Here is a 27,665-nt window from a genome sequence, read left to right on the forward strand (position 1 = left end):
TTAAACCCCATCCACCATCACCTATTTCACCGGTCTGGAGTTTGTTATGTAGAGATGCAGCTCAGCCCTACAACACAGCTCTCTGGACTGCTGAAGGAAACCGGAGAACCCAGAGGAAACCCCTGAAGCACAGGGGGAACATGCACACTTCACACACATGCACACACACACACAGGGAGGAGGTGGAAATCAAACCTCCAACCACCTGTTTTGATCTAATACTGTACTATATATATGAAAATTGCAATCTTTCGAGTCTGTATCTACTTCTGAAAGCTGTAATATATCCTGAAATACTCCGAATAATGTTTGATTGGAAAAGCAAACATGCTAACCGTTAACCTTCCTGTGATTAGAACTTCTGACTTAAAATCTGAGAGCTCGTCGGACGAAGGTGTAAAGGACGAAGGGAAGACGATTTCACAACCTTTAAGGACTGTACAAACCTATTGTGAGTGATCTCTCAGTCAGCACTGGGATCTGATGTATTGGGTCATATTGTGTCTGAAATGTCATTTACTGGATATTCATTTACTGAACATACCGTATAACCCCTGACCTCTGTGTTGATATTCTAACCTCAGTCCTGCCTCTAACACACACTGCTGTAATTCCACAACGCTGACACGTCTTTAAAAGCTAGCTTCCTCTTGTGGACGTGGACGGATGATTGAGTGTCACACTTGCAGACGTGTGGATGTGGCACAGGAATCGCCTTCTCTGTGACATCTCTTATTACACTACTGCCCAGGCAACTGACCTTGCTTCTCCATCGATCGTGCCGTCCTTGATGCTAGGCCAGATTTGATTTTTTTTCAGCAATCGATTTGATTTAATCTGTTTTAAACTACATGGATGTAAAGTACAGGAGCCTTGTATCGCTTTGGCTTGTATTTAAAGATTTTGAAAAGAAATGTTGATTAAGAGAAAGCGCAGTGGTTCTATGGTGAAACAAACAGGACTCTAAAGAACCAGGGAACATAAAATTTACTCTTTATATAACTAGCTATAAATCTAACAGTACTGTAGTAAATGTTCTTCTTCTACCACAAGGTCAGGTGCTGTCTCACATCATCATCAATAATAATAATAATAATAATAATAATAATAATACATATATATTATTATTAATAATAATAATTATAATAATAATAATAATGAGTGGGTTGGTTCTACTATAAGATACCCATTCAGCCCTATTTCACAGGCGCTTTGGAACATAAAGACAAAAGTTTGTGCCCCCCTGACCATCACATCCATATGAGCCAGCTGAACATCTCATTTCAGATTTTACTGTTATACAAAACTGTGAAGGTTTTCCACTAGATGTTGGAGTGTGACTGTGGGGATTAGTGATCATTCAGCTACAAGAGCATTAGTGAGATCAGACACTGATGTTGTAAGAGTGAGGAGGTCTGGGGTTCAGTCGGTGTTCCAGTTCATCACAAAGGTGTTCAGCGGGGTTGAGTCAGAGTCAGGGCTCAGTGCAGGACACTCCAGTTCTTCCACTCCAACCTTCTTCATGGAGCTCTGTGCTTTGTGTACAGGGGCATCATCATGCTGGAACAGGGTTCGAGTCTCAGTGTAAGGTTACAGCATGCAAGGACAAAACAAACAAGGATTAAAGCAAACATTGTTTGAAGAAGAGGTATATATGGGTATGATGGTTAGGGGTGCGCAAACTTTTAGCCATATAGAGGATAATAGGGGGGCAAAAAGCGTTAGTGCATAACAGGAGAACCCCACCGTCAGGAAACACGGGCTCTACCTGCTGAGATTCGCCGGGCCGGGCCGGGTCGTGACGTCATCAACCCCAACGCCCCAATGCAGTGTCAGTGATTTTACAGAGGAGAGCTACTACAGAGCGAGCGGCGCGCGAGCTCGACCTGCTTCATGGACTAAAAAACAACAACAACTAAAACAACAACAACAACACGTGTCTTTTGCGTGCTGGAGCGGTGTTGGGGATGTGGCGGACTTCGCTGTCGGGGAAAATCGCAGTCGCAGGTCTGCCCTGACTGCACGGAGCCGTCGGCTAGCGCTTAGCATTAGCGTTAGCACCAGCATTAGCGTTAGCATTCTACTGACGATGCATTGCTCTGGCGCTGAATAAGTAATAACACTTTCTCTCACTCTCTTGCTCTCTAACACACACCAACACACACACTGTACCGCTGCTGTTGTGATTTAACTCATATATTCCTCGCCAGTGTTAGCATAGTTGCCCGGGTGCGGTTGCACTGCTGCATTGATGCTAGGTAGCTAACGCTAAAGTGAGGGATAAAGTGGTGTTTTCTTCCTGTGCATTAGGATGGAAAGTGAGGTATAGAGGACAGGACAGGCTTGTCTCGGCTGCTGCAGTGCTGAATCCACCTGCCTGATTAACTCACACTCATCTCCTTCACCTCGCTGTGAGTCCAGGGCTCTGAGTGGTCAGGATTTGAGTTATGGCATGATGCTAGAGCCCTGGACCGTGTTTACATCTCTGCTCAGTGCAGTTTGGAGAGCAGAATCTGACAGCTGGGAGCTGAATCAGGATATTCCTGGCTGATACACAGAGAGAGAGAGAGACATCAACACATCCTGCTACAATGGCTGTTTTCACACACACGACTACTGTGCTGTTGATATCGTGTATTAGATTTAGACAAGGTGATGAATTCCTCAGCTATTTTGCACCCAAATAGCTTTAAAGGTACAGTCGTGCTTTTTTTTCTTCTTTTTTTCATTACTAATTTGTATAATTAACCTGGAAGACATGTAGGACATGATTTAAAAAGAAAGTATGTCGTGGCCTTAAAAGCAAAGGTGTATAAAGGTGCTGAGAGACTGTCAATCATTTTATAGACCAATAAAGGCCAATGTAGATCTTGGGGAACTTCGGGAACATGAGCGGGAATCATTCGAATGTCGAACCCACCTAACTCACCTTAGAGAGCTACCTGTTATTGAAAGAAAAAAAGACTTTCCTAATGCACCTTTATTCAATGTCGTAACCAGGGTGAAGTGATTGATCAGCTGAGCTGCAAAGCATGGCAGCTTGCAGACAGCACTGAAAAGTTTTTTGTTTTTTTTTCTGTAATTGATAAATAATTGTGAAATTGCTGCCATGTCGAGCAAAGCCTCAGGCAAAGAGAAGAAGTCCGGCCTGGGGAAGAAGCTCTTCCGGCGCGGCTCGGTGCGATCCGTGGGCAGTTTTATGAGCAGAGTGCTCAAGACCCTGTCCACTCTGTCACATTTCGGATCCGAGCTTCAGCCACCCGAAGGAGAGAAGGACGACGGAGGATTCGCTGCGTTCAAAAACGAAGGCAAGGGATCGGTGGCCTCGGACGACAGCGACTGCGGCGGATTCCTCAGCCGGGACAAAGTGCCCGGAGTGTCTGGTCTGAAGAATCACGGCAACACGTGCTTCATGAACGCCATCCTGCAGTGTCTGAGCAACACGGAGCTCTTCGCTGAGTATTTAGCGCTTGAACAGTTTCGCGGGCAAGCAGAGGAGGAGGATAAGCCCAAGGCCAATGGAGTCCATCCTCCCAGGAAAGAGAAAGGAGAAGTGACCGAGCAGCTGGCAGGTCTGGTCCGAGCTCTGTGGACCTTCGAATACACTCCTCAGCAGAGCCGAGAGTTCAAGGTGAGTATAGTGGGTGGGGTTTCATGGTGTATCAGTATGCAGATTTAGGCCGAACGTTTGTGGACAACTGACCATCACACCCAAGTTGGAATCACATAATTGTCTAGAACTAAGAGACTCAACCCCTGTTCCAGCATGACAATGCCCCTGTACACAAAGCACAGAGCTCCATGAAGACATGGTGTAGAGGTTAAGGTTGGAGTGGAAGAACTGGAGTGTCCTGCACTGAGCCCTGACTCTGACTCAACCCCACTGAACACCTTTGGGATGAACTGGAACACAGACTGAACCCCAGACCCCCTCACTCTTACAACATCAGTGTCTGATCTCACTAATGCTCTTGTAGCTGAATGATCACTAATCCCCACAGTCACACTCCAACATCTAGTGGAAAACCTTCACAGAAGTGGAGATTATTATAACAGGAAAGAGGAATAAATCTCTAATGGCACATATGGGTGCGATGGTCAGGGGTGCACAAACTTGTGGTCATATACTATACAGTTATGAGAAGACTGAAATGCAAAATGTAATGTAAATGAAAAAGGGGGGATTCTGGGAAAATCTGTAAATAGAATAGAGTTTTATCAAAATTCAAAATAATAGATTTAGATGTATTTCCTGTAATAAGTCGTCATCTTCGGTCAGGGCAGAACAAATGCAAATATTTACAGATCAAACAATCTTTTGTTTTAATCAAGAATGCAGGCAAAATAAAGTAGCATTCATGAGAAGTTGGGAAATAAAAACTTGCTTTGATACTTTAAATGTCACAAAGAAGAGAGTTTAAAGTGAACATCAATGGGGATCAGTGATTGGTTGCTAGGAACAACAGGGATCAGAGATTGGTCGTTAGAATCAACAGGGATCAGTGATACAACGGGGATCATTGAGTGGTCGTTATTAACAACAGGGATCAGTGATTGGTCATTAGGGTTAACAGGAGATCAGTGATTGGTCATTAGGGTTAACAGGAGATCAGTGATTGGTCATTAAGGTTAACAGGGGATCAGTGATTGGTCATTAGGATTAACAGGGGATCGGTGATTGGTCATTAGGATTAACAGGGGATCGGTGATTGGTCATTAGGATTAACAGGGTTCAGTGATTGGTCATTAGGATTAACAGGGTTCAGTGATTGGTCATTAGGGTTAACAGGAGATCAGTGATTGGTCATTAAGGTTAACAGGAGATCAGTGATTGGTCATTAGGGTTAACAGGGGATCAGTGATTGGTCATTAAGGTTAACAGGGGATCAGTGATTGGTCATTAAGGTTAACAGGGGATCGGTGATTGGTGATTAGGATTAACAGGGGATCGGTGATTGGTCATTAGGATTAACAGGGGATCGGTGATTGGTCATTAGGATTAACAGGGTTCAGTGATTGGTCATTAGGATTAACAGGGTTCAGTGATTGGTCATTAGGATCAACAGGGGATCAGTGATTGGTCATTTGGAACAACGGGAACCAATACCAGTTAACCAGTCTAATTAATTACAGCCTTATTATCCAGAAATATTGCACACCTTCTGACCAATCAGATTTGAGAATCCAGAAGTTCTGTGGAATTAAAGTAGCGTAACATGTGACATTTGTGTTCTGCAGAACACTGTGGCGAAGCGAGCCATGCAGTACAGAGGAAACGCTCAGCATGATGCTCAGGAGTTCCTGCTCTGGCTCCTGGACCGTGTGCACGAAGACCTGAACAACATGGGCCATAACAGACCTTCTATAAAGGTACGCTGGGCTGCTCTTCATTTATTTTCATTTAAAGTTAACAACTTAGTGCCCTACATCACCTGCAACGGACCTGCAACAACCCTCACTAAAAAACACACACACACACTCAATATTACAGTCAGTTTCCTGGCTAATCAGTGAACGCTCATGTGTACGAACATTTCGTTGCTCTAAATCCAAACAAACAGTCGAGCTCTAGTGAGAACTTCAGCTAAGTGTGAAACAGTCTAACTTTAAAAACATGCAAATGAACAGTAATATGTTTCAGAAGAACACAGCCATTTGAATAAGCGTATGCAGCGGTTCTACACCACAAATTTGTTTTTGCTTTAAGCAGTTTATCCTCCTTTCATAACGACAGCCCGGTTCACCCGAGACACTTTACATGCCGAGTTACTGGAATGCTGTTCTGGATATTTTATACGTTTTTATACTAGAGCGTTAATGAATACTCCAGTCTGATTGGCCAGAAAGCCAGCGCTAGTTTTATATGACCTTCAGTTCCTCCAGGATTTCACCAGGAGTTTAATCATTTTGTGATTGTTTTTGATAAAAATGCTGGATTTTTCTGTGCCATTTTTTTGACCAATTTTTCTCCAATTTTCCCCCCAATTTTTTTCCTTAATATTTCACCATTTTCCCCCTATTTTTTCCCCAATTTGTTCAACAATTTTTCCAATTTTTCCCCCCAATTGAATTGGTGAAATCTCAAGCACAAGATTCTTCTTTTAGACTCCTACCAGTGAAGACACATGTATAATGACCTTCTATGAGAGCTCTACTAAAATGATTACCTTTATTTAAATGGGTATAAAAAAACAGTTTGGCATGAATTGTGGGAGTCTTTGCTCTGCGACATGACGATACAGATATATTGATAAATCAGGTCACAGTTCACATTTCTGTGATCTCGTGTATATCCTTTTTTGTTTATAAATAAATGTTATGATATTAAAAAAAGAAATGATTGCAAATTTTCTTCAATCAGTTGATCTGAAAATCGTCTTTTACTTCAGTCTTTAAAATGGTAAAATGTTGCCATGTTGATTTTTTCCCCCTATTTTCAGTATTAAATGCAAGTTATGTTTAGTTTAAAGTATTAAAAAAATCAATCTTTGTGGATATTAAATCTAATATCGACCTGAACTATCGCATATCATAGAAGAGTGTAGTGACAAGAATATGAATTATATCACCTGTGTGGAATGGGGATTTATTTGGAGCTTGTATAGGAAATGTTTCTGTTACACAGTTTACACAAGTCAAAATAGAGCATGGGGTTTTTAATTCAATATTAGATTTCCTGTGTATATTGAGCTTGTGTTGAAGATTTAATGCGTTTTCTAAAACCTGAGGCAGCTGAGCTGAGTGTCTGGGGTGTTGGTCAGGGGCAGATTGGTGGTGCAGGGAGCTGAACTCACAACCTTCTGATCAGTTGATGTTAGAAGCAGGAAAAATGGACAAGTGTAAGGATTTGAGCGAGTTTGATGAAGGGACAAATTGTGATGGCTAGACCACTGGATCAGAGCATCTCCAAAACTGCAGCTCTTGTGGGGTGTTCCTAGTCTGCAGTGGTCAGTATCTATCAAAAGTGGTCCAAGGAAGGAACAGTGGTGAACCGGCGTCATGGGCAGCCAAGGCTCACTGATGCACGTGGGGACTGAAGGCTGGACCGTGTGATCTGATCCAACAGATGAGCTACTGTTGATGAAATTGCTGAAGAAGTTAATGTTGGTTCTGATAGAAAGGGGTCAGAATACACAGTGCAGGACGGTTTGTTGTGTTTTGGCAGCAAAAGGGGGACCAACACAATATTAGGCAGGTGGTCATAATGTTATGTGTACACACGCATATGTCAGTGAGCATCTTGGCTACACTGATTGACCAAAAATCTAATAGAAGTTCAGCTTGTGTGAGTTTTTAAAGCCCACATTACGTGACCTGATGTAAGGAGACGTGTTTGTTGAAACATTGATTTAATAATGAAATCTTTCACAATCACTGCTTCTGTCCAAGGAAGTAAACAACGCTGCACTCTTCTTTCCTCTCTCTTCTGTTTATTATTTGATCTCGAGTCGTCTTTCTGGTTCTGCCATGCAGCCTTGTACAAAAGAAAAAACAGAACGTCGGATATCCTGTAATTATAATCGAGCCGTTCTCAGCGCTGCCAGAGTTAATCCCCAGCGCTGTCGGGATCAACCGAGAGCCCGATACACACGCGAGTGTGTTGTTGGACGAAGACTCTATATTTGCATTGATTTTTTTTTCATTCAGAGGCTGAGAGCTTAATCAGCTGAGTAGTTGGCAAACAAGTTGATTTGCAGTTCAGATCGTAAACACAGCCATCAATCTGTTCAGGTCTCCTGCCATACATGTGGCCGTGTGTGTGTGTGTGTGTTTACATCTTCCTGACAGTATCAGAAGCTATGCTAATGCTGATTGAACAGCCGAGCCACACCGACGTGCCTCACTCTTTTTTTTATTTTTTATTCTGCATTAAGCCTCTGCACTAAAGGAACAAATATACTTCACTTTCAGCACACGTACATGCACACAGCTGCTGCTCCAGCCACATCACTCACATACCCGCTTCTGTACCTCCTGTACATCTGGAGGATTAAACACACTGTCCAGTCGAACACACAGCAGAGCCAAACCAGCTCTGTCCATCTGCTTTATGAGTGAACTGTCATTGTCCTGCAGAGTGACCCGAAACACACTGACCATCTCCTGAAACTTTCTCTTTAAAACTTCGTCCTCATTGGGCCATGTCTCAAATGGATAACTCTTATATTTAAAAGTGTCTGTCTATCTATCTATCTATCTATCTATCTATCTATCTATCTATCTATCTATCTATCTATCTATCTCTCTCTCTCTCTCTCTCTCTCTCTCTCTCTCTCTCTGTCACATCTGATGTATGTGATTGATGTTCCACCCCTGCACTTAATATAATACATGTATTTATTTTTGATTAATTATTATAGTAGTTCTGTATAGTAATGTTCTGCCTCTGATCCATATTCCTATATCCATATCAATTTAAAATTGTTATATACACTGCATTCCAAATTATTATGCAAATGATATCTTTCTCTGATTTTCCTAATTAGTCAATGCAAATGAGAGTCAGTATAATTTTCAAGTCATCAACCGAATTTTATTGAACAAACCTCCCAATGATAACAGTATTTTATTTCAAAAATAAAAAACTCAGAATGCACTGTTCCAAATTATTATGCACAACAGAGTTTGAAAACATTTTATAGGTTGTAAAGAACTGGAAATGGTCATTTGTTGAATTTGCAGCATTAGGAGGTCATATTTACTGAAATCAAAAGCTATTTCAATCAAAAACACCCTAACAGGGCAAGTTACATGTTAACATAGGACCCCTTCTTTGATATCACCTTCACAATTCTTGCATCCATTGAACTTGTGAGTTTTTGGATAGTTTCTGCTTGAATTTCTTTGCAGGATGTCAGAATAGCCTCCCAGAGCTGCTGTTTTGATGCTAACTGCCTCCCACCCTCATAAATCTTTTGCTTGAGGATGCTCCAAAGGTTCTCAATAGGGTTGAGGTCAGGGGAGGATGGTGGCCACACCATGGGTTTCTCTCCTTTTATGCCCATAGCAGCCAATGCTACAGAGGTATTCTTTGCGAGATGAGAATTGTCATGTATGAAGATGATTTTGCTACAGAACGCACGGTTCTTCATTTTGTACCATGGACGAAAGTGGTCAGTCAGAAACTCTATATACTTTGCCAAGGTCATTTTCACACCTTCAGGAACCCTAAAGGGGCCTACCAGCTCTCTCCCCATGATTCCGGCCCAAAACATGACTCCGCCACATCCTTGCTGACGTCGCAGCCTTGTTGGGACATGATGGCCAATCCACCAACCATCCACTACTCCATCCATCTGGACCATCCAGGGTTGCACAGCACTCATCAGTAAACAAGACTGTTTGAAAATTAGTCTTCATGTATGTCTGGGCCCACTGCAAGCGTTTCTGCTTGTGAGCATTGGTTAGGGGTGGCCGAATAGTAGGTTTATGCACAAGCCTCTGGAGGATCCTACACCTTGAGGTTCGCGGGACTCCAGAGGCACCAGCAGTTTCAAATATCTGTTTGCTGCTTTGTAATGGTATTTCAGCGGCTGCTCTCTTAATCCGATGAACTTGTCTGGCAGAAACCTTCCCATTCTGCCTTTATGTGCACAAACCTGTCTGTGCTCTGAATCGGCCACAAATCTCTTCACAGTACGATGATCATGCTTAAGTTTTCGTGAAATATCTAATGTTTTCATACCTTGTCCAAGGCATTGCACTATTTGATGCTTTTCGGCAGCAGAGAGATCCTTTTTCTTTCCTATATTGCTTGAAACCTGTGGCCTGCTTAATAATGTGGAACGTCCTTCTTAAGTAGTTTTCCTTTAATTGGGATCACCTGGCAACCTAATTATCACAGGTATCTGAGATTGATTTCAGTGATCCAAAGAGCACTGAGACACGATACCATCCATGACTTTAATTTCAAAACAAAAAATTACATGTTTATGACACTTTAATCCAATTTGCATAATAATTTGGAACACAGTGTATTTTCTTTTCTTTGTTACTGTACTGGTAATTCTATTTTTGTTTTTATTTTACTTTTATTCTATTTTATTTTATTTTCTTATTTCTACTATTTTTTCCCTTTTTTCCTTCCTGTATAGTTCATTGTGTTTCTATTGTAATTCTAATCTTAGGCCACTTTCCTTCTATTTTTATTCTGCTCTGATATTTATTTCCCTTTCCTACCTGCAAAGGCTTTTGTGAGAGTTTCACTGCATGTGGTACGGTGTAGGTTTGTGTACATGACAAATAAGGTTAGAATTTAAGCAGCAGGTAAACAGATTATGATTTTGGAATGAATCCAATCAGGATCAAAGCAAGATATCTCGGAGATCTTCAGTAGCTTCCTTCCTGCTTCAAGTGTGTTGTGAAGATATTTCAGGCAAAACAGATTAATAACAAGAAGGACTATTCATGTTAATTAATGTTGTACATTAAGAGCTGCCATATGCAAAATCTGCTCTTTATGCACGAGTGAAGGTAGCGTGATCACTGTTTCATTCAGAAACTTCTCTGCTGGATGATGTTACAGTTGAATGTTTCAGCGCAGTTTGCCTTTAAAAAGATTGTGTTTTGAGGCGATTAGCGTGTGTTTAGACGTCAGTAATAACTGTTATTAAAGCATTACTGTATTGAAGGTGTTGAGTCAAATAATCACACATGTCCAGAGATGAGCTCCACACTCCTGTCTGTAGGGTGTATGGAGGTTGGTGTGTCGCCGTGGTAATTTGGGCGATCAAAAACAAAATAAGGAAAAAGTGGACACTTTAGCCGACTTTCAGCTACGGAGCTCATTATGATTCAGCCGATCGTTTTCATTCAGTTCCCGGAGAATTGATCTTCAATCTTGAATCTTGAATATACAGCTTGGGTTATTTTGATGTGTTGTCATTTCCTTTAAATATACACTCTAAATAACAATAGTGATATTCTGAATTTAGGAGAAATATTGTCAGCAGTTCAGGAAAAATGAAACAAAACTGTTCATCTCACCAATACATGAACCTGGAAGAAAAAAACATAAAGAAACTGATTCAGAAGTGAATTATAAGAACTAGCTAGGAGTGAGTGATGTGAATTTAATGATGAAAGTTATACAATGAATGCTGATCCTGACCACATGCCAAAAAGAAAAAGTCCCCCCGATATTGTACAACCCTCTGAGTCCTGATTTAATGCTGCAGCTGTTCTTCTGTTCCTCCTGTCACAGCCGCCCATAGAGGAAGATGATGGAGCGCTGGAGGGACCTTCACCCCCACTGTCGGCTGGCTCTTTTGTCCAGGAGCTGTTTCAGGCTCAGTACAGGTAATAATACAGTTTGCTCGTTTTGTGCTGCTGTTTTCATTCAATGAAAAGCTTTTTCATTTCTCTTCTTCTCCTCTTCAACACACAGATCCTCACTCACATGTCCACACTGCCAGAAGCAGAGCAACACTTTCGATCCTTTTCTTTGCATCTCGCTTCCCATCCCATTACCTCACACTCGGTAAGTAAGCATCTTTTGCCCCCTGTGTGATAAAGCAGGATAGTAATGGGAGCAGGGGTTGAGAGGGGGTGTGCCTTCACACAGGGTTAGGACACATTGGGGTATTTATTTGCTTCAGGAACAGTATTTCCATCTGCCTTACGTCCTGTTCTTCATAACGTGAACGTAACAGGCGTAAGGTAGTAATATCCCGAGCTCTGACATCCTCCTTGTCTGCATAGCAGCTTGGAAGGTTGTGCTTCTCCCAGCTCAAAGATCTCAGGAGATGATGGGGAGCAAACCTGCGTCATGACCACTTAAAATTTTTCCACACAAGGTCCGTAGCTGACCTCCTCACCAGAGAGAAAAAAATAATAATAATAAAAGCTCAGTGCGAATGCTCTCTTCGTGGAGCAGGCGTTCTAACGCTTAGGATTTAAACCTCTGTAAGAAAATCACAATAATAGTTGAAAGTGTGTCTAGAAACTAATACCATAGGTGCTATAAGCTTTCAAAGGAAGGATTTCTGTGCATAAATGAGCATAAATGCCAGAAGAGGCTTTAGGATAAACATCCAGGAGCTCTTGGAGAGTGTAGTGAATTTTTCAGGATCATAGTGTTAACGCATGTAGCCTGTTATTGAGAAGTCCTGCACTGTGGTGTTTGTGAACTTTGGGCAGTTTTGACGTCTGAAACCTCCAGAACGCAACACACTTTTTACACACGACCATGCTATATGGTTTAAAAAGATCTCTTCAGTAGCTTTAATCTACAGTGATTTACAGTTCCTGAGAAACCGGACACTTTAGCCGACTTTGGAGCTCTTTTTTTTTTTCCACTCCATCAGTTTTTTCCAGGAGCTTCTCCTCTTTTGTTCGTGTGTACCTGCATTGTTAAAGCGACTGTGATAAAGTGTTGGGTTTGTGCTCAGGCTCAGGGGAGGAATGCAGGAAGCCTTGTCCTGTTTGTCTCTTCATGCAGCGGACTAACAGGTTTTGGGCTGAAGACGTGTTTGTGATACGTGATTGAAGTCGCTCCTTTTGCGATAAGCTAGTCTGAGACGTCGGGCGGGTTCGTTCATGCTAACGTTCACCTCTGTATAACTGCTAAGATTTTACCCAGTGCATAAGAAGTGAGCTAGCCAGTTGTACTGCTTCTCCTTGAACTGTGTAAGGATTTATTCCTCTTTTTAAAGGAAGACTCCACCCTGTAATTTCTGGTACCAGTCTTCATCAGTTTGCAGCGTCATTAATGAGACTAATGGTGCATAAGTAGTGGAAACGATAAACCGTAAAGTCTGTGATGGAGCTTTATAGATGCAGATACTCGGATATGTTGAAGATCGAGAGATCTAGATTACAAGATTAAAGTGCTGCCGCATTTCTGTCTGTAGCCAGAGTTTAATGATGCATCCGAATGTTGTTGTCTTCCTACGGCTGCTCTACGGCTTCCTACGGCTGTATGTATACATATCCAGCTTCAAATCAACCAACACACAGATATATTCAGCTGTTAAATCTATAACACAGACATCGATCTGACTTCTGCTCATCCCAAGTCGAATCCAGCATTATTCTCAGTCTCAACAGGTAATCTCGAAAGGCATTGTGGGTAATGTGGGAAGAGACTCCAGACTTGCATGAGAGTTACGAATAAATAGATCTCATGGTAATTTAGATTCTTTATAATTCTTGTGCTACAGGGAATTGTGTGGGATTTTCCCCCGCTTTAGTTGCTGTCTACTGACTCTGAGAAGTTCTTTCTCTATTTGACGCACGTCCTATTTATAAATCCCTCTTTTTATTACCGTGTTAATGATTAAAGATGTCGTACTGTGAGGAAAGTGATTAGTGATTGGTGATGTAGTGCACATTATCCCTCCAGTACAAGTGAGAGTGATCCATTACACAGAAATGATGATCAGAGATGTTTAATTGAACAGGATCCTGATGAAGGTTCTCCGTCCCTGAGAGCCGCCGGTTACAAAGCCACAGCTTACACAGGGTTTCATTTAGCTGTTGTCTCGGGTGTGAGATGTCTTCGTGAGACGCGTCAGACACACGAGGCGGGAGAACACGCCGTTTTTATGGCCAGAACTTTTTGGGGATATTTTTTCCCCTTCACTCTTTGAAGCAGTGATAGATTTTGTGTGAAGCTTCTCGAGTCAGCAGCTTGCAGATGCTGGTTTGGAGGTCTGGATGCGTGCACAGAGAAAAAGGCTTTCGCTTTCACCACAAAGAACTGCACTGAACTCACATAACATACTGTAGCAGCTCTGCACTGAGTGACTCTAAGCCAAAGACGGGGAATAAGCTCATGCAGCTCTGTGAACTCAGCGACGGTTTTCATCAAAACATCCCTGTGTGACCTCTCTCAGGCCTACAGACCCTCTGAAAGGAGCTTTACTTACAAACAAACAAACAAACAAACCTAGGGAGAGACAGAGAGAGGAAAAGAGAGATACAGAGAGGGAGAGAGATAGGAAGAGACACAGAGTTAGGGGAGAGAGAGAGGGAGAGGGAGAGAGTGAAAGAGAGAAGCAGATAGAGAGAGGGAGAGACAGAGAGGAAGGGAGAGAGTGAAAGAGAGAAGCAGACAGAGAGGGAGAGATAGAGAGAGGGAGAGACAGAGATAGACAGAGAGGAAGAGGGAGAGAGAGTGAAAGAGAGAAGCAGACAGAGAGGGAGAGATAGAGAGAGGGAGAGACAGAGATAGACAGACAGGAAGGGAGAGAGAGCGAGAGGGAGAGACAGAGAGTTAGGGGAGAGAGATAGGAAGAGATAGAGAGTTAGGGGAGAGAGAGGGAGAGACAGAGATAGACAGAGAGGAAGGGAGAGGGAGAGAGTTAGGAGAGAGAGAGGGAGAGACAGAGAGTTAGGGGAGGGAGAGAGGGAAAGAGAGAGACAGACAGAAAGCGAGAGATAGAGTGTTAGGGGAGGGAGAGAGGGAAAGAGAGAGACAGACAGAAAGCGAGAGATAGAGAGTTAGGAGAGAGAGAGGGAGAGACAGAGATAGACAGAGAGGAAGGGAGAGACAGAGAGTTAGGGGAGAGAGATAGGAAGAGACAGAGAGTTAGGGGAGAGAGAGGGAGAGACCGAGAGTTAGGGGAGAGAGAGGGAGAGACCGAGAGTTAGGGGAGAGAGAGGGAGAGACCGAGAGTTAGGGGAGAGAGAGGGAGAGACCGAGAGTTAGGGGAGAGAGAGGGAGAGACCGAGAGTTAGGGGAGAGAGAGGGAGAGACCGAGAGTTAGGGGAGAGAGAGGGAGAGACCGAGAGTTAGGGGAGAGAGAGGGAGAGACCGAGAGTTAGGGGAGAGAGAGGGAGAGACCGAGAGTTAGGGGAGAGAGAGGGAGAGACCGAGAGTTAGGGGAGAGAGATAGGAAGAGACAGAGAGTTAGGGGAGAGAGATAGGAAGAGACAGAGAGTTAGGGGAGAGAGAGGGAGAGACCGAGAGTTAGGGGAGAGAGAGGGAGAGACCGAGAGTTAGGGGAGAGAGAGGGAGAGACCGAGAGTTAGGGGAGAGAGAGGGAGAGACCGAGAGTTAGGGGAGAGAGAGGGAGAGACCGAGAGTTAGGGGAGAGAGAGGGAGAGACCGAGAGTTAGGGGAGAGAGAGGGAGAGACCGAGAGTTAGGGGAGAGAGAGGGAGAGACCGAGAGTTAGGGGAGAGAGAGGGAGAGACAGAGATAGACAGAGAGGAAGGGAGAGACAAAGCGAGAGGAAGGGAGAGACCGGGAGAGAGGATGGGTGAGACTAAGACAGGGAGAGAGGAAGGGAGAAACACTGAGTGAGGGATAGAGAGAGTAGAAAAGAAGAGTTTATTTTGGATATAATATAAGTGAGAAGAAGTGAAATAGAAGTGAAAATTCTGAGTGAACATTAAGTTTAACATTTGCATGTCCACTGTTCTGTAGCTTCTCCTGCAGATCATTATAACCGTGTTGTTGTGTCTGTCCCTCAGGCCTCTGTACGTGACGGTGGTTTATCAGGGTAAGTACTCTCACTGCATGAGGATCGGCGTGGCCGTGCCCCTCAACAGCACCGTCTCCAGGCTCAGAGAAGCTGTTTCACGTGAGACCAAGATTCCTCCAGACCAGGTGATTCCTCCAGGTGTCCTTCAGCAGCAGTCTCTGTTGTAGATTCACTGGCAGAATTCATATCACACACATTTCGAAAATCCCAAAATAAACAGGGTCGTGGCCGCGAGCAAATTATAGAAAAATAAGTTTAGATGGGAAACTTGCACATTAGTGTCACATGGCTGATTAGTTTCACTGACTTGCATGTAGTCAGCTAGTTTCATTTAATTTCATCTACTTAGTTTCACAAAGTCACTTATTTGATTTTCGCTGAATTATTTTAGTTTAGTTTCACACAGACCCTTAGATTTAAACAGTAACAGTTTCACATACTCACTTATTTTCACGTCATCGCTCAGTTTCATGTGATCACACGGTTTCATGCTTTCATACAGTCACTTGGTTTCACTTCAGTTTTAATTATTTATATGTAGTCAGAAGGTTTTGTATAATTTCACAGTATCACTTAGTTTCACGCAGTCAGTTAGTTTGATGTCGACACAGCAGTCTGATTAGCATGTCGTTCAATTTGTGTTTTAATAGTCAGCCTTAGAAGCATTTACACTTCCTACCGTTTCTCATTGGAAATGAAAAACAAAAAACAGCACACAGCGTGTGTTTACAGCTAAAAATGAGACGAGGAACGTTTTCGTCAGTCCTCCGTAGCTCTCTCTGAAATATCAACAAAAACAAATCCCACACCTCTGTGCTCGTTATCTTAAAGATGACATGCAGCTCACTGTCACAGGGAGAGTAAAAGCAAACAGACGTTTTTCTTTCCTCCACTCATTATTAATAGTGTCTGTAGAAAACTCCCCATAAATTCCTGATATTGATTTAATGAAAGAACCGAGCCAGCATGTTGCAGCGTTATCGCAGGTGCTAGCTCACCTGAGTGATGTCTGAATCATTTTAAAAGGTCTCGGCTAATGAAGAGTGCTTGTGTTTGTTTATTTCCTCCTCTGCCGTCTCTGCAGTTTGTCCTGACTGAAATGTATTACGACGGTTTCCACCGCTCCTTCTGCGACGACGACGACGATCTGGACATCATTCAAGAAAGCGACTCCATCTTCGCCTTCGAAACGCCCGAGACGTTTAAACTGGAAAGCCTTCGCTCTAAACGAGGTGCCTTTACCCTAGACTCGCGTGTGAATGTAATGTGACGCGGAGCGTGTGAGATAAATTTAAAAAGAGATGAGAAGATAAGAGCTTGTTTTGCACGACGTGTTTATTCTCGCAGGGAGCCTCCTCGCAAACCTCAATCAGAACAATCTGAAGTATGGCAGCGACGGCTCTCGCACCCCGTCCTTCATGCAGGGGGCCGTGAATCCGGCATCACCCAACAAAAACAGTGCTGACAAGATGATCCTGCTGATCTGCAACAGAGCCTGCATTGGCCACCAAGGACGGAGGTAGCCACATAAACACCAGCTGCTCAAAATGCTTCCTAAATGCGTGCTGCAGTTCATTTCCAAAAGTCTGTTTACACACAGGTTAAATATATTCAATCACAACTCTATAGAGCGTCTATTCTCTTCACATCACAGGTCATTTGAACTCTTTTTTTTTTTTTTTCAATTTGGTTGTGTCCATGTTCAGCATTGAATGTCTTTGTCATGTCTCACTCCACAATGGCGCTTAATATGAAGCTCATATGAAAGTATGCTTCCTAAATATTTCCCTAGCCTACTAAGGGCAATATGTCGTACAAAAGTTCCAAAAACACGGAACAAATTATTTCTGAGTCATCTTTAAAGTAAATGCTGATATCAAATCAATTTCTGCTCTCTGAGATGCTCCAAGTGCTTGTTCATAAGCATCTTCAACCAGTAAAATTCTGTGTAAGGTTATCGAACAGAGGGAAAAACACACGTCTAAAACACACTGAAAGCCAACAGAGTCCTGTTATATCAGACTCACAGCCTGAACATCATTCTTTATACTGATTAAACATAAACATGTCCCATAAATCCCTTTCAGTTTACTGGTAAAAAGGGTTAAAGCATCCGATTAGAGACTTTGATATTTATCGAGATTTATTTCAGCTTTAATTCACTATATCAGAGTATCAGTGGCTCACATATTGACATAGAGTTGTGAGTGATGCACTACAGAAAACAAATGGCTTCATGAGGAAGGAGGATTATGTGGAAATACTCAAGCTACATCATAAGACATGAGCCAGAATGTTCAAGCTTGTTCACAGCTAGGTCTTCCAGCAGGATAAAGATCCTCCAGAAAAAAAGCATACCTCTAAATCTGTGACGAAATCACAAAGATAACGAAGTGAAAGATTTAAAGCAGCCGTTACAGAGCCCTGATCTGAGTCCTGTAGTATTGTGTCTAGCGCAGGAGTGAAGGAGAGCAGCTGAGAAGAACGCATTCCAAATATTAAAGCTGCTTTTTTCCTGTATAAAAGGTTCGGCCTTCCTTTTGTACTGTACATGGAGCGCACTGTAACCTGGGATGTTCTTCAGAAGGCCATTCTCGAGAAGATGCATCATCTGCTAAGACAAGGAGTTTACATCCAGGTCAGTGAGCCACACTGTGGTGGAGAAGCGTGTGCAGTGTACTATTATTATTACAATTATTATTATCATTATTGGTGATAATGTGTATGATATGGTTTTGATGTTTGTTGTAGGTGGGGCCCTTCAGCCTGCGAGTGGTCGGTGTGGTGGGGATCACATACTTGTTACCGCAGGAGGAATTTCCTTTGTGTCACCCCACCGTGGAGAGGTTGGGCTTTGACCTTGAAGCAAATTCCAGACTAGATTTCAGCTGCTTTAATAAAACTGCATGAATCCGTCTGAAGCTTTTCTGTCAGACCTGGCACCATGAGGCTTGGTTTTTTGTTTTTGTGATAACTATTCCCTAACCACGAGGGTCGCCTGATACCTCTACATATCCCATACCGCTTTCATTAAAAACTTAAGAAAAGGTTTCAGATGTTGAAGACAAAGTGCTTTAAAGTTGAATCCTTTCACACAAAAAGGATATGCACATGCTGAAGGAAAGAAAAAAACATCAAGTCTCTTTATATATGAAGAATTTCAGTAAGAAAAATAGCAGTCTTTTCCAAAAACATATTCCATTTGGTGGAGGATCTGATACCCGACCCATACTTTTTTTTGCCCAGATCTGATACTTGGTATTAAATTTAATTCGTGCCATATGTATATATGTATATATGTGTGTGTGTGTGTGTGTGTGTGCTAATATTATTATTCAGCAGATGGATTGAAAATATAAAGGAGCCTCAAATAGTTTCCCTGACCTAATGTGTGTTTTTCAGGGCGTACAAGTCCTGTGGTGCAGGAGGCCCTCCTCATGTCAAGATCGTAGTGGAGTGGGACAAAGAGACCAAGGATTAGTAAGTGTTTTTGCCTGAACGGTTGTTCATGCTAGCCTGCAGCTCTTTTTGACGTACTTTACTCTGTGCTTATGCAGTGTGTTTAACTGTAGCCCTTAGAGAACTGAAGAGACACGTTACAGCCTGCAAAAATACGGACCAGTGCTCCATCCTCTAAAAAAAAAACATATCTGTGGAATATTTGTGTAATGGCCACAGGGATTCTTGCAACCGCACTAAAATTACAGTCCTCTAAGACACAAAATAAAATGTAATTGGCAAGTGATAGCTGGAGCAGTGAGCGTGGTCAGAGTGTTTTTTTTGTTGTTTTTAAGGAGAGTGTTTTTGCTTTGTCCTTGCAGTTTGTTTGGCCACATAGAGGAGGAGTACATCCCTGATGCTGAGAGCGTGTACCAGCACCGTGAGCAGCACCACCAGCCCCAGGCGTGTACCCTCGCTCAGTGCTTCCAGCTCTACACCAAAGAGGAGCAGGTAATGACTAGGACGCTCTCAAAGAATAAATGTTACAAGTAAAAGACTAAAAAGCTGTCAGCACTCATGCTTTTTCTTCCATTTGCTTCTTCAAACCAGATTTCCTCCAGCAGATGTTAAATGGCATTAAACCAACATTTCTGCTGTCTGTGCTTTTTCATAAATTGCTCTGTTCCACAGAGGCGGCTTTACCCTGGACCGGCGCCACACGCAGCGTAAAAAAGCCCTGTGGTTAGAGTTCAGTGGCTGTTGGTAGCTTGATGCTGCTTAAAGTGGAACGAGGGCATGCTTGAGAAAGTGTTGTGTTGAAGGGAACCTTGAAAATTGCTTGCTGTGTAGCTCGACAGCACAAGCGGTGTGTGTGTGTTTAGTTATTTATGGCCGTTTCCTGTGATGTTGGTGTTCCAGCTGGCACCAGATGATGCTTGGCGCTGTCCACACTGCAAGCAGCTACAGCAAGGCCGCATCAAGCTCAGCCTCTGGACCCTGCCTGATGTTCTCATCCTGCACCTCAAGAGGTTCAGACAGGTACGTCTCAGGGCCTGGGTTCTCCCAAGACAGCGGAGAACCTCTTTGTATTCTTCGCACAAACACTTCAGTCTCCAGTGCTATAAGTGCTGTTTATATTCCTGTATTAGTAATAAGAAAGCTGTTTATATGTTATGTTTATATTAGATTTACATGTGGAGTTACTTAACTAAAAAGCTTAAAGATTTAACATTAATAACTGGAGTTGGTTTGTAACAGTCCAGAAAAAAATTCTGGAGAAGTTTGTGACAAGCTGCATTTTTTTGTCTTAGTAACTGCAAAAGAAAGGGGGGAAAAAGGGGGGGGGGAGCTGGTGTAAGATAAACTATTTAAAACTGCTGTAAACACCAACATCATCATATCATGTATTCCTGTAATGGCACACCCTGTCCTGTTCACAGTAACATTAACAGTACCTGCATCTAAAGTTTGATTTAGATAGGATTAAATTTAGATGAGATTATTATAATTATTATTTATTATTATTTTTTATTTTTTATTATTTTTTATTTTTACAGAAGCTCCTTAGTGATTTTTTTCCCGTTCTCTGAGGGAATGACAGGCCGCTTCTTGTTCTGTCAGCTGATCATTTTAGTCTTCACAAAACGAAAAACTGATTTTTGCAGAAAAAAACACTCAAACATATACCTGGGTGGATCTGGGTGGCTCTGGAGGGATATGTGTGGGTCTAGGTAGATATGGGTGAGTATGTGTGGATCTGGGTGGATCTGGGTAGATCTGGTTAGATCTGGGTACATATGTGTGGATCTGGGTGGATATGTGTGGATCTGGGTGGCTCTGGGTGGCTCTGGGGGGGTATGTGTGGATCTGGTTAGATATGGGTGGATCTGTGTAGATCTGGTTAGATCTATAATATAATAATAATTAGCCTTTATTTGTCACATATACATTACAGCACAGTGAAATCCTTTTCTTCGCATATCCCATCCTTTGGAGGTTGGGGTCAGAGTGCAGGGTCAGCTATGATGCAGCGCCCCTGGAGCAGAGAGGGTTAAGGGCCTTGCTCAAGGGCCCAACAGTGGCAACTTGGTGGTGCTGGGGCTTGAACCCCTGATCTTCCGGTCAATGACCCAGTGCCTTAACCACTTGAGCCGCCACCACCGCCCTTCTGGGTCTGGGTGGATATGTGTGGATCTGGGTTGTTCTGGTGGGATCTGGGTGGATATGTGTGGATCTGGGTTGTTCTGGTGGGATCTGGGTGGATATGTGTGGATCTGGGTTGTTCTGGTTGGCTCTGGGGGGGATGTGTGTGGGTCTAGGTGGCTCTGGGTTACTCTGGGTGGATATGTGTAGATCTGGGTAGATCTGGGTGGCACTTGGTGGTTCTGGGTTGTTCTGGTTGGCTCTGGGTGGATATGTGTGGTTCTTTGTTGTTCTGGGGGGTATGTGTGGATATGCGTAGATCTGGGTGGCTCTGGGGGAATATGTGAGGCTCAACTACACACGTTATGTGGAAACGCATTTTGCATAGACGAAATGTTGTTAATGGAGCATAGTCATGTGATGCAAATATTATAAAGATTCATCCCTGAGATTATGTATAAAAATGGATTCTAGACGTCCCTCAACCCGAAAAGGGCTAAAGACTTTTTCTTGGTCTGGCAGCTAGACGTTTCCATTATTACTGTTTGGTTCTCATGATTTGATTTCTCTATGTTGCTGGTGATGTTAGAACAACGTGTTTCTTATCTCTTGGCTTTGGGTCCTGCAGGAGGGAGACAGGCGGGTGAAAATGCAGAACATGGTGCGCTTCCCGCTGGTTGGCATGGACATGGCCCCACACATGGTGAAGAGGAGCCAGAGCAGTTGGAGCCTCCCCTCTCATTGGTCGCCCTGGAGACGACCTTATGGCCTAGGCCGTAACCCCGACGACTACCTGTATGACCTGTACGCCGTATGTAACCACCATGGAAACATGCACGGAGGACACTACACAGGTAACACCGGGCTAGCTTTGGGTTGCTGTCATTAAAGTGGTAATCAGTATGAATGTAATTAATACACTGTTTATACGGGTAGCATTTATTTCTGTCCGTTAGCATGGCATCATGCTGACTACCAGTTGAAGAAGAAGCAACATTTCAACTTGATCATTTCCAACTCTGTTTTTATTCTCCTCCAGCATTTTGTAAAAACTCTGTTGATGGCCAGTGGTACTGTTTTGATGACAGCGAAGTCCAGACCATGGCTGAAGAAGAAGTGTGCCAGCAGACAGCCTACATACTGTTTTACCAGAGGAGAGCAACTATTCCTTCCTGGTCCGCTAACAGCTCTGTGGCTGGTGAGCCTCTTTACTCATTGACCTAATCTGCAGGATTAACAGACTCTCCCTATAGCACAAACTGATACATGACACAATAGTGGTGTGTAAGTCATACCGCCTTCAGTGAGAGAGATGCTAATGGTTTCTGTAAAGGTGCCTTTACTGATTATGTGGTGCTTTGTTTGGGACAGGCTCCACCAGTTCCTCTCTGTGTGAGCACTGGATTAACCGGCTTCCTGGCAGCAAGCCTCCTAGCCTGGCCTCAGGTGCCTCCTCACGGCGGACATCCCTCGCTTCTCTGGCCGAATCCATGGAGTTCCCTGGAGATCGCAGCGAAGATGACGGTGAGAAGCGCGTTTGTGGCGCTTGCCATTCTGCATGCTCCTGAATATTATGTGCACATTTGTGTACTTTGCACCTTTCACAGCGTTTCCTTGTCATTTTGGGAGCATGGGGAACGTAAGCAGACATCTTACACCCAGGAAGTGTAGATGTAAGCAGATTTGTGTATAAAAAAAGAAACTGCAGCTGAGCAATTTTCTGCTCTTGTGGTTGTTTAATTTCTTCATTTTGGCAAGTCTACATGAATTACAGTTACGTACACTCAATTAGGACTGTAAATCATTTTTGCCTCTCATCAGCCTATAAATAACTTTCAAAACCTAACATTAGGCCTAGGCCTTTAATTTTAATAAAACAACCTCTGTGTAAAAACTCCCAAAATATCTTGGAAGCTCTGTGAAAGTCACGGGGTTTATACTAATGTAGTACGTATACTAATAATATAACAATCTCAGTCTCGAACTGTCAGCAGTTTTCTGTGTGATGACTCTCTTTACTTTCCCTCCTCTAGCTTTCTAGCACTAACACGGGAATCTTTCGCCTCACTCAGTTAAGACAAAATGCATGCTGCTGCTCTTTCCATTCAGTCTAGTATCAGCGCATTAGTTTAAATCTCTCTCCCTTTTCATTAAGGAGGATTCTCCACCCGACCCTTTGTGAGAAGCATTCAACGTCAGAGCTTGTCTTCCAGATCCTCCATAGCTAGCCCGCTGACTCTAAGCGAGAATGGGATAAAGCCCTCCTGGTCCCTGTCTGCCAAGCTCCAGATGAGGTCCAACTCGCCCTCGCGTTTCTCTTTAGACTCGCGTTCCTCGCCGCCGCTGGAGAGGATCGGAGAGGCCTGCGATGACAAGGTGTCCATATCATGCTTCGGCAGCTACAGCAGGCACGAGCGCCAATCCGGCAGCAAAGCCCCGCTTGCCATGATGGAAGGAAATAGCAGCGATGATGGCAGTGGTAAAAGGAACACGGATGAGGTCTACACCAGGGCTCCCTCACTGGCTGACAAGAAGAGCTCTAAAGGTGAACCGCTAGACAACAACAACCAGATCACTGCTGTGGACCAGAACTTGCATGGGACTCCTACCAAGGAGCCGAAGCACAAGAGCTCAGGAGGCTCTGTGTCAAAGGCGGAGGTGTCCAGTGCCAAAAAATCCTCAACCAAGACAAAGGGGGATCAAGAGAAGCCATCTAAGAAACGCCAGAGCACTTCATCTGCCCAAAAGTCTCCTTCTTCCCAAGTGTCTTCCAGCTCTCAAGGGAAAGGTGCCAAAGTGACCAATCTGAAAGAGAAGAGCGATTCTCCCAAGGCCAGAAGCGTCTCTTCTGGAACCCCAACAAAGAAGAAAGAGTCTTCCCAATCCCAGGAGGCAGCACCAACATCTGGAGCCACAAAAACAAAGCAGCGTCTGACCCCCACCCCTCAGTCCTCCGCTTCCCCCTCGCCCACTGCCAAGAAGAGCTCTTCAGCGGTGGAGAGGAGCTCCAGCTTGTCTTCGAGCAGAAAGAAACTGGCAGAGAGGACATCAAGCCGGGAATCGTCTCATGCCAGCCCCCTGGCGGATAGACCCCGAGTGCCACTGAAGGGTGCAGAAGGAGGCCGGCCTGACCGGAGGCCGGTTAGGAGCTCGAGCAGCAGTTCGTCTCTCACCAGTCTGCGATCACCCAGCATCTCGTCCAAAGAGCTGCGACGGGCCAGCAAGTCCGAGGACAAGGGGCTGTCTTTCTTCAAGAGCGCTCTGAGGCAAAAGGAGACGCGCCGCTCGGCTGACCTGGGCAAGAGCGCCATTCTCACGAAGAAGACGGGTGAGAGGACAGCTCAGTCCAGCAGCCAAACCAAGCTCAGCACGGAGGATGGTGAGGGCGAGGGAAATTCATCTCCCGCCTCAATCTCCAGTAAGGCTGCCAGTGAAGACAAGGAGACGCCCAAACCCTCAACCCCTCTTAAGCGTTCACTGTTACCTGTAGGCAAGTCCAAGTCTTCCAGTTCTGACCCCATTCTCCAGTCCCCTGTCAACGGGAAGAGGCCTCTTGAAAAGACGGCCTCATCCCGAAAGCTTTCCTGCAGCATGCAATCCGGGCAACAAAGACGCCTCAATAATATGTAAAAGATAGTAGTTTTGTTATTTTCTGCAATGCAGCTATTTTTGATGTGCCTAAGATATGTATCCACACTCACACACATACTTGTGTGCTAGTGTGAGGGAAAGAAATATATATAGATATATATATAGATATACAGCATATATCTTTTACTTTTCTCAAAGAAAATGTGTACATTATCAGAAGCGCCTTTCTACCCTGCCATGGAGCCGATTCAATGGTAAGGTGCGGTGTACGAATTTACTACTGTATAAACTCTGAATAGGATTGTTCTGACTTAGCACTTTGTATATATTATTTTCTGTCTTAAACTAGGTGTACTCGAGAGACCGTGTAACACGTTTTTTTTAAGATGTTAGTCTTCGGTTTTCTTTTGAGAACCCAGTTGGGTCTTCGCGTTCCTCGCCGTACTCGCAACAAATTGCTTCACTTCTACACTTGGTGCTATTTAAAGGGCGACGTCTCGGTGGCGAAACGCGGAATTGCTGTCAAACCCGACTCTGGTGCGAATGTACGCAGAATTGTGCAGGAGGCCAGAAGTAGAACTCGTCATAGGCAACCATGAGAAACACTAACTGTAGTACCCCATACCATGGAATAATAAAGAAGTGTTCCAGTAGCGTCGCTGCCCTTAGAACCTCGGTGCACGGTAGCAGCGTTGCCAACTGTAGACCGACAGCAAACCTGTAGGACTGAGCAACGGTAATTAGACAATCTTCATTTTTATTTGTTTTTGTGTTTGTTTTTCTGTGTTTACATTTGAGATGCTGTGTGCTTTGCTCTGTCCATCTCCAAACAGAGAGATGAAGGCAATGTAGCTCTGCATGAAGGCCTGTTTTTTTTTGGTTTTTTTTAATGATTTGTTTATTTTTGTAAGAACCACAGTCATTCTAGAGCCATTTCCCTCTTTTTTTATTTATTTATTTTTATAATTTTTTTTTTTATTTATTTATTGTTTTTGCTAAATCAAACGCCAACAGCATTCATTAGTTTAGCTTAGTGAGCTTTGAACCAGGGTCCAACCCCTTTGTGTCCATTACCGTGTGGAATACCAGTGCAATAGTTTGCAGAAATAAAAAAGAAAATCAATATATATATATATATATATTTACTCCTGTATTTAAGAACTATAACATTGAACTTAATGTCTTTTCTCTAGAACGATTTTAACGATAAATATTTTATGTATGCAACAGAGATGAAGCCGAGAAGAAGAAGAGTTCATTAGTTTAATAAGAGCGATATTAAAATGCTGGAATGCTGTGCCGTGTCACTACATGGGATTCATTATAGATTTTTTCCCCATTTAGACTTCCTTTGAGCGCAAGAGCGATTAAATCAACCCGCCCGTCCCCTGGGCTTTAATTTAGATCACGTATACAAATGCAGGACTCGTACACTTGCTGCTCGTGTGTGCAGGTTTTATTTCGGTGATAAATAAAAGAAAGTTCATGGTAAGACGCTACGGAGTTCTGACGGTTCTGGGAATCGACGGCTCGGTCACGTCTGAGCAGACACGAGCACACAGCCTTAGTTAAGCAGCGCACACACTGGCGTCTCACAAACCATCTTTCCAGCGCTTTTTCCGAGTCTATTTTCATCCCACGCTTTTATTCACCTTAAATAGAATTTAATTAGGAGTGCAACACTTTTCCTCATCAGACACTTTAACCAACGTGGATTAGGACCAAAATGAGCCGACGTTACCTGCTAGTGTCATTTCTAAACACTAATCTGTTCTGCTTTTATTAGAGCGTTACACCTGAAGGCTAGTTTCAAGCTGTTTTGTTGTTGGGGGGTGGAAAAGAAAAAAAAAAATCCATGCTTCAGACTATTTAGACGCTTTTGGTCAGATATAAATAGCGCAGATATATTGGTGCAGATTTTCCTTTACAGTTTAGTGATGTTTCTACTTGCAGTTCTTTTCATGCTGGTTATAGGATTTTATTTCCATTAGTTCAGCCACTGTGGAGAAAAAAAAAAATATATATATATAAAAACGACATCAATACATATAATAGCGAATATGACGAATATGGCATCGTGATAAACTGACATGGTTCTATTGGTGCATTTCTTTAGTCAGTAATCTGAGCTTAGGTGTAGCTTTATTTCTGCAGCAGCACCCTGTCCGTGTCCGATCTGTGCACTGATGATACCATTTGAAGAATTCCAGCAAGCAGTATTTGCATGATGATGATGACACTGATGCATGCACATAACTATGCAAATGAATGTTGCTTAAAAAAAAAAACAACTAACAAACAAAACGAGACAAAGAAATGACCGATGTTTCTGTATTTCTAAATGTCAGTAGTGGAAAGCATGAATTGCTTCTTCTTCTTCTTCTTCTTCTTTTTTTTTTTTTTTAATTGCTTTTTTGCACACTTTTGTTGTTTCGGGAAAAGTGATGACGGATTATTAAACATTAGGTTTAGTTTTCGCCCACGTTCTTTCAAATATCACAAAAGCAGAAATGATAAACAAATGTCAATGATTTGTTTTTTTTGGGGGGGGGGGTTGGTTGGGCTCATTTTTTTATTCTGAGTATTTTTTTCTACATGTGTATAATTGACCTCATATTTTGTATGTTGAATGTTGTACCACTAACACACACATTCATCACACACACACACACACACCACTCCTTTCTTTTTTTTTTTTGTTACAAACTGATTTGTTCTTTCATGTTGTACCACAAAGTCGTATGGCAGCACATTAAGAAAGCCACTTTGGGCCTAGAAAGCCAGGAGCTCTTTTCCAAAGGCCGTGTGTCCTGCAGCGAGTCTGGGCCATTTAAATTGTATCAGAAGTCTCCTCGATTGCAGTTCACACAGCTGTAAACCTTAGCGTAGATTCATTTCTAATCATAAAACGACCGTTATAATTAGGGCTGACCGGAATATCTTAGCACAGTACATGGATTTTTAGTGCTTTGTGTTTAGTTTCATTATTTAATGCCTACAGAAATACTGAATGGAAAGAATTTTAAAGATCAGCTGCTTCCTTTCAGTCTAGATAGTGATACCC

The 27,665-nt window shown here is 43.1% G+C and overlaps 1 protein-coding gene across 2 annotated transcripts; it reads left to right on the forward strand.

The window, feature by feature from the left end:
* The first annotated feature begins 1,750 nt into the window (after window positions 1–1,750).
* Window positions 1,751–26,905, forward strand: usp31 (ubiquitin specific peptidase 31). 2 transcript variants are annotated; one of them, XM_058378129.1, is made up of 16 exons: window positions 1,751–3,631; window positions 5,239–5,370; window positions 11,204–11,298; window positions 11,387–11,479; window positions 15,417–15,552; window positions 16,512–16,659; window positions 16,775–16,946; window positions 17,954–18,065; window positions 18,179–18,273; window positions 18,830–18,907; window positions 19,249–19,378; window positions 19,787–19,906; window positions 21,639–21,864; window positions 22,050–22,208; window positions 22,382–22,534; window positions 23,169–26,905. In XM_058378129.1, the coding sequence occupies exons 1-16, from the start codon at window positions 3,110–3,112 to the stop codon at window positions 24,638–24,640; spliced, it is 3,843 nt and encodes a 1,280-aa protein (XP_058234112.1). In that variant the 5' UTR covers window positions 1,751–3,109; the 3' UTR covers window positions 24,641–26,905. The 2 variants fall into 2 exon arrangements, with proteins under 2 accessions (XP_058234112.1, XP_058234111.1); XM_058378128.1 differs by having other exon boundaries at window positions 1,753–3,631; window positions 23,166–26,905.
* The last annotated feature ends 760 nt before the right edge of the window (window positions 26,906–27,665 follow it).

This window comes from Hemibagrus wyckioides, linkage group LG24 (genome assembly GCF_019097595.1).
Source record: "Hemibagrus wyckioides isolate EC202008001 linkage group LG24, SWU_Hwy_1.0, whole genome shotgun sequence".
In the NCBI taxonomy this organism is placed as follows: Eukaryota; Metazoa; Chordata; class Actinopteri; order Siluriformes; family Bagridae; genus Hemibagrus; species Hemibagrus wyckioides.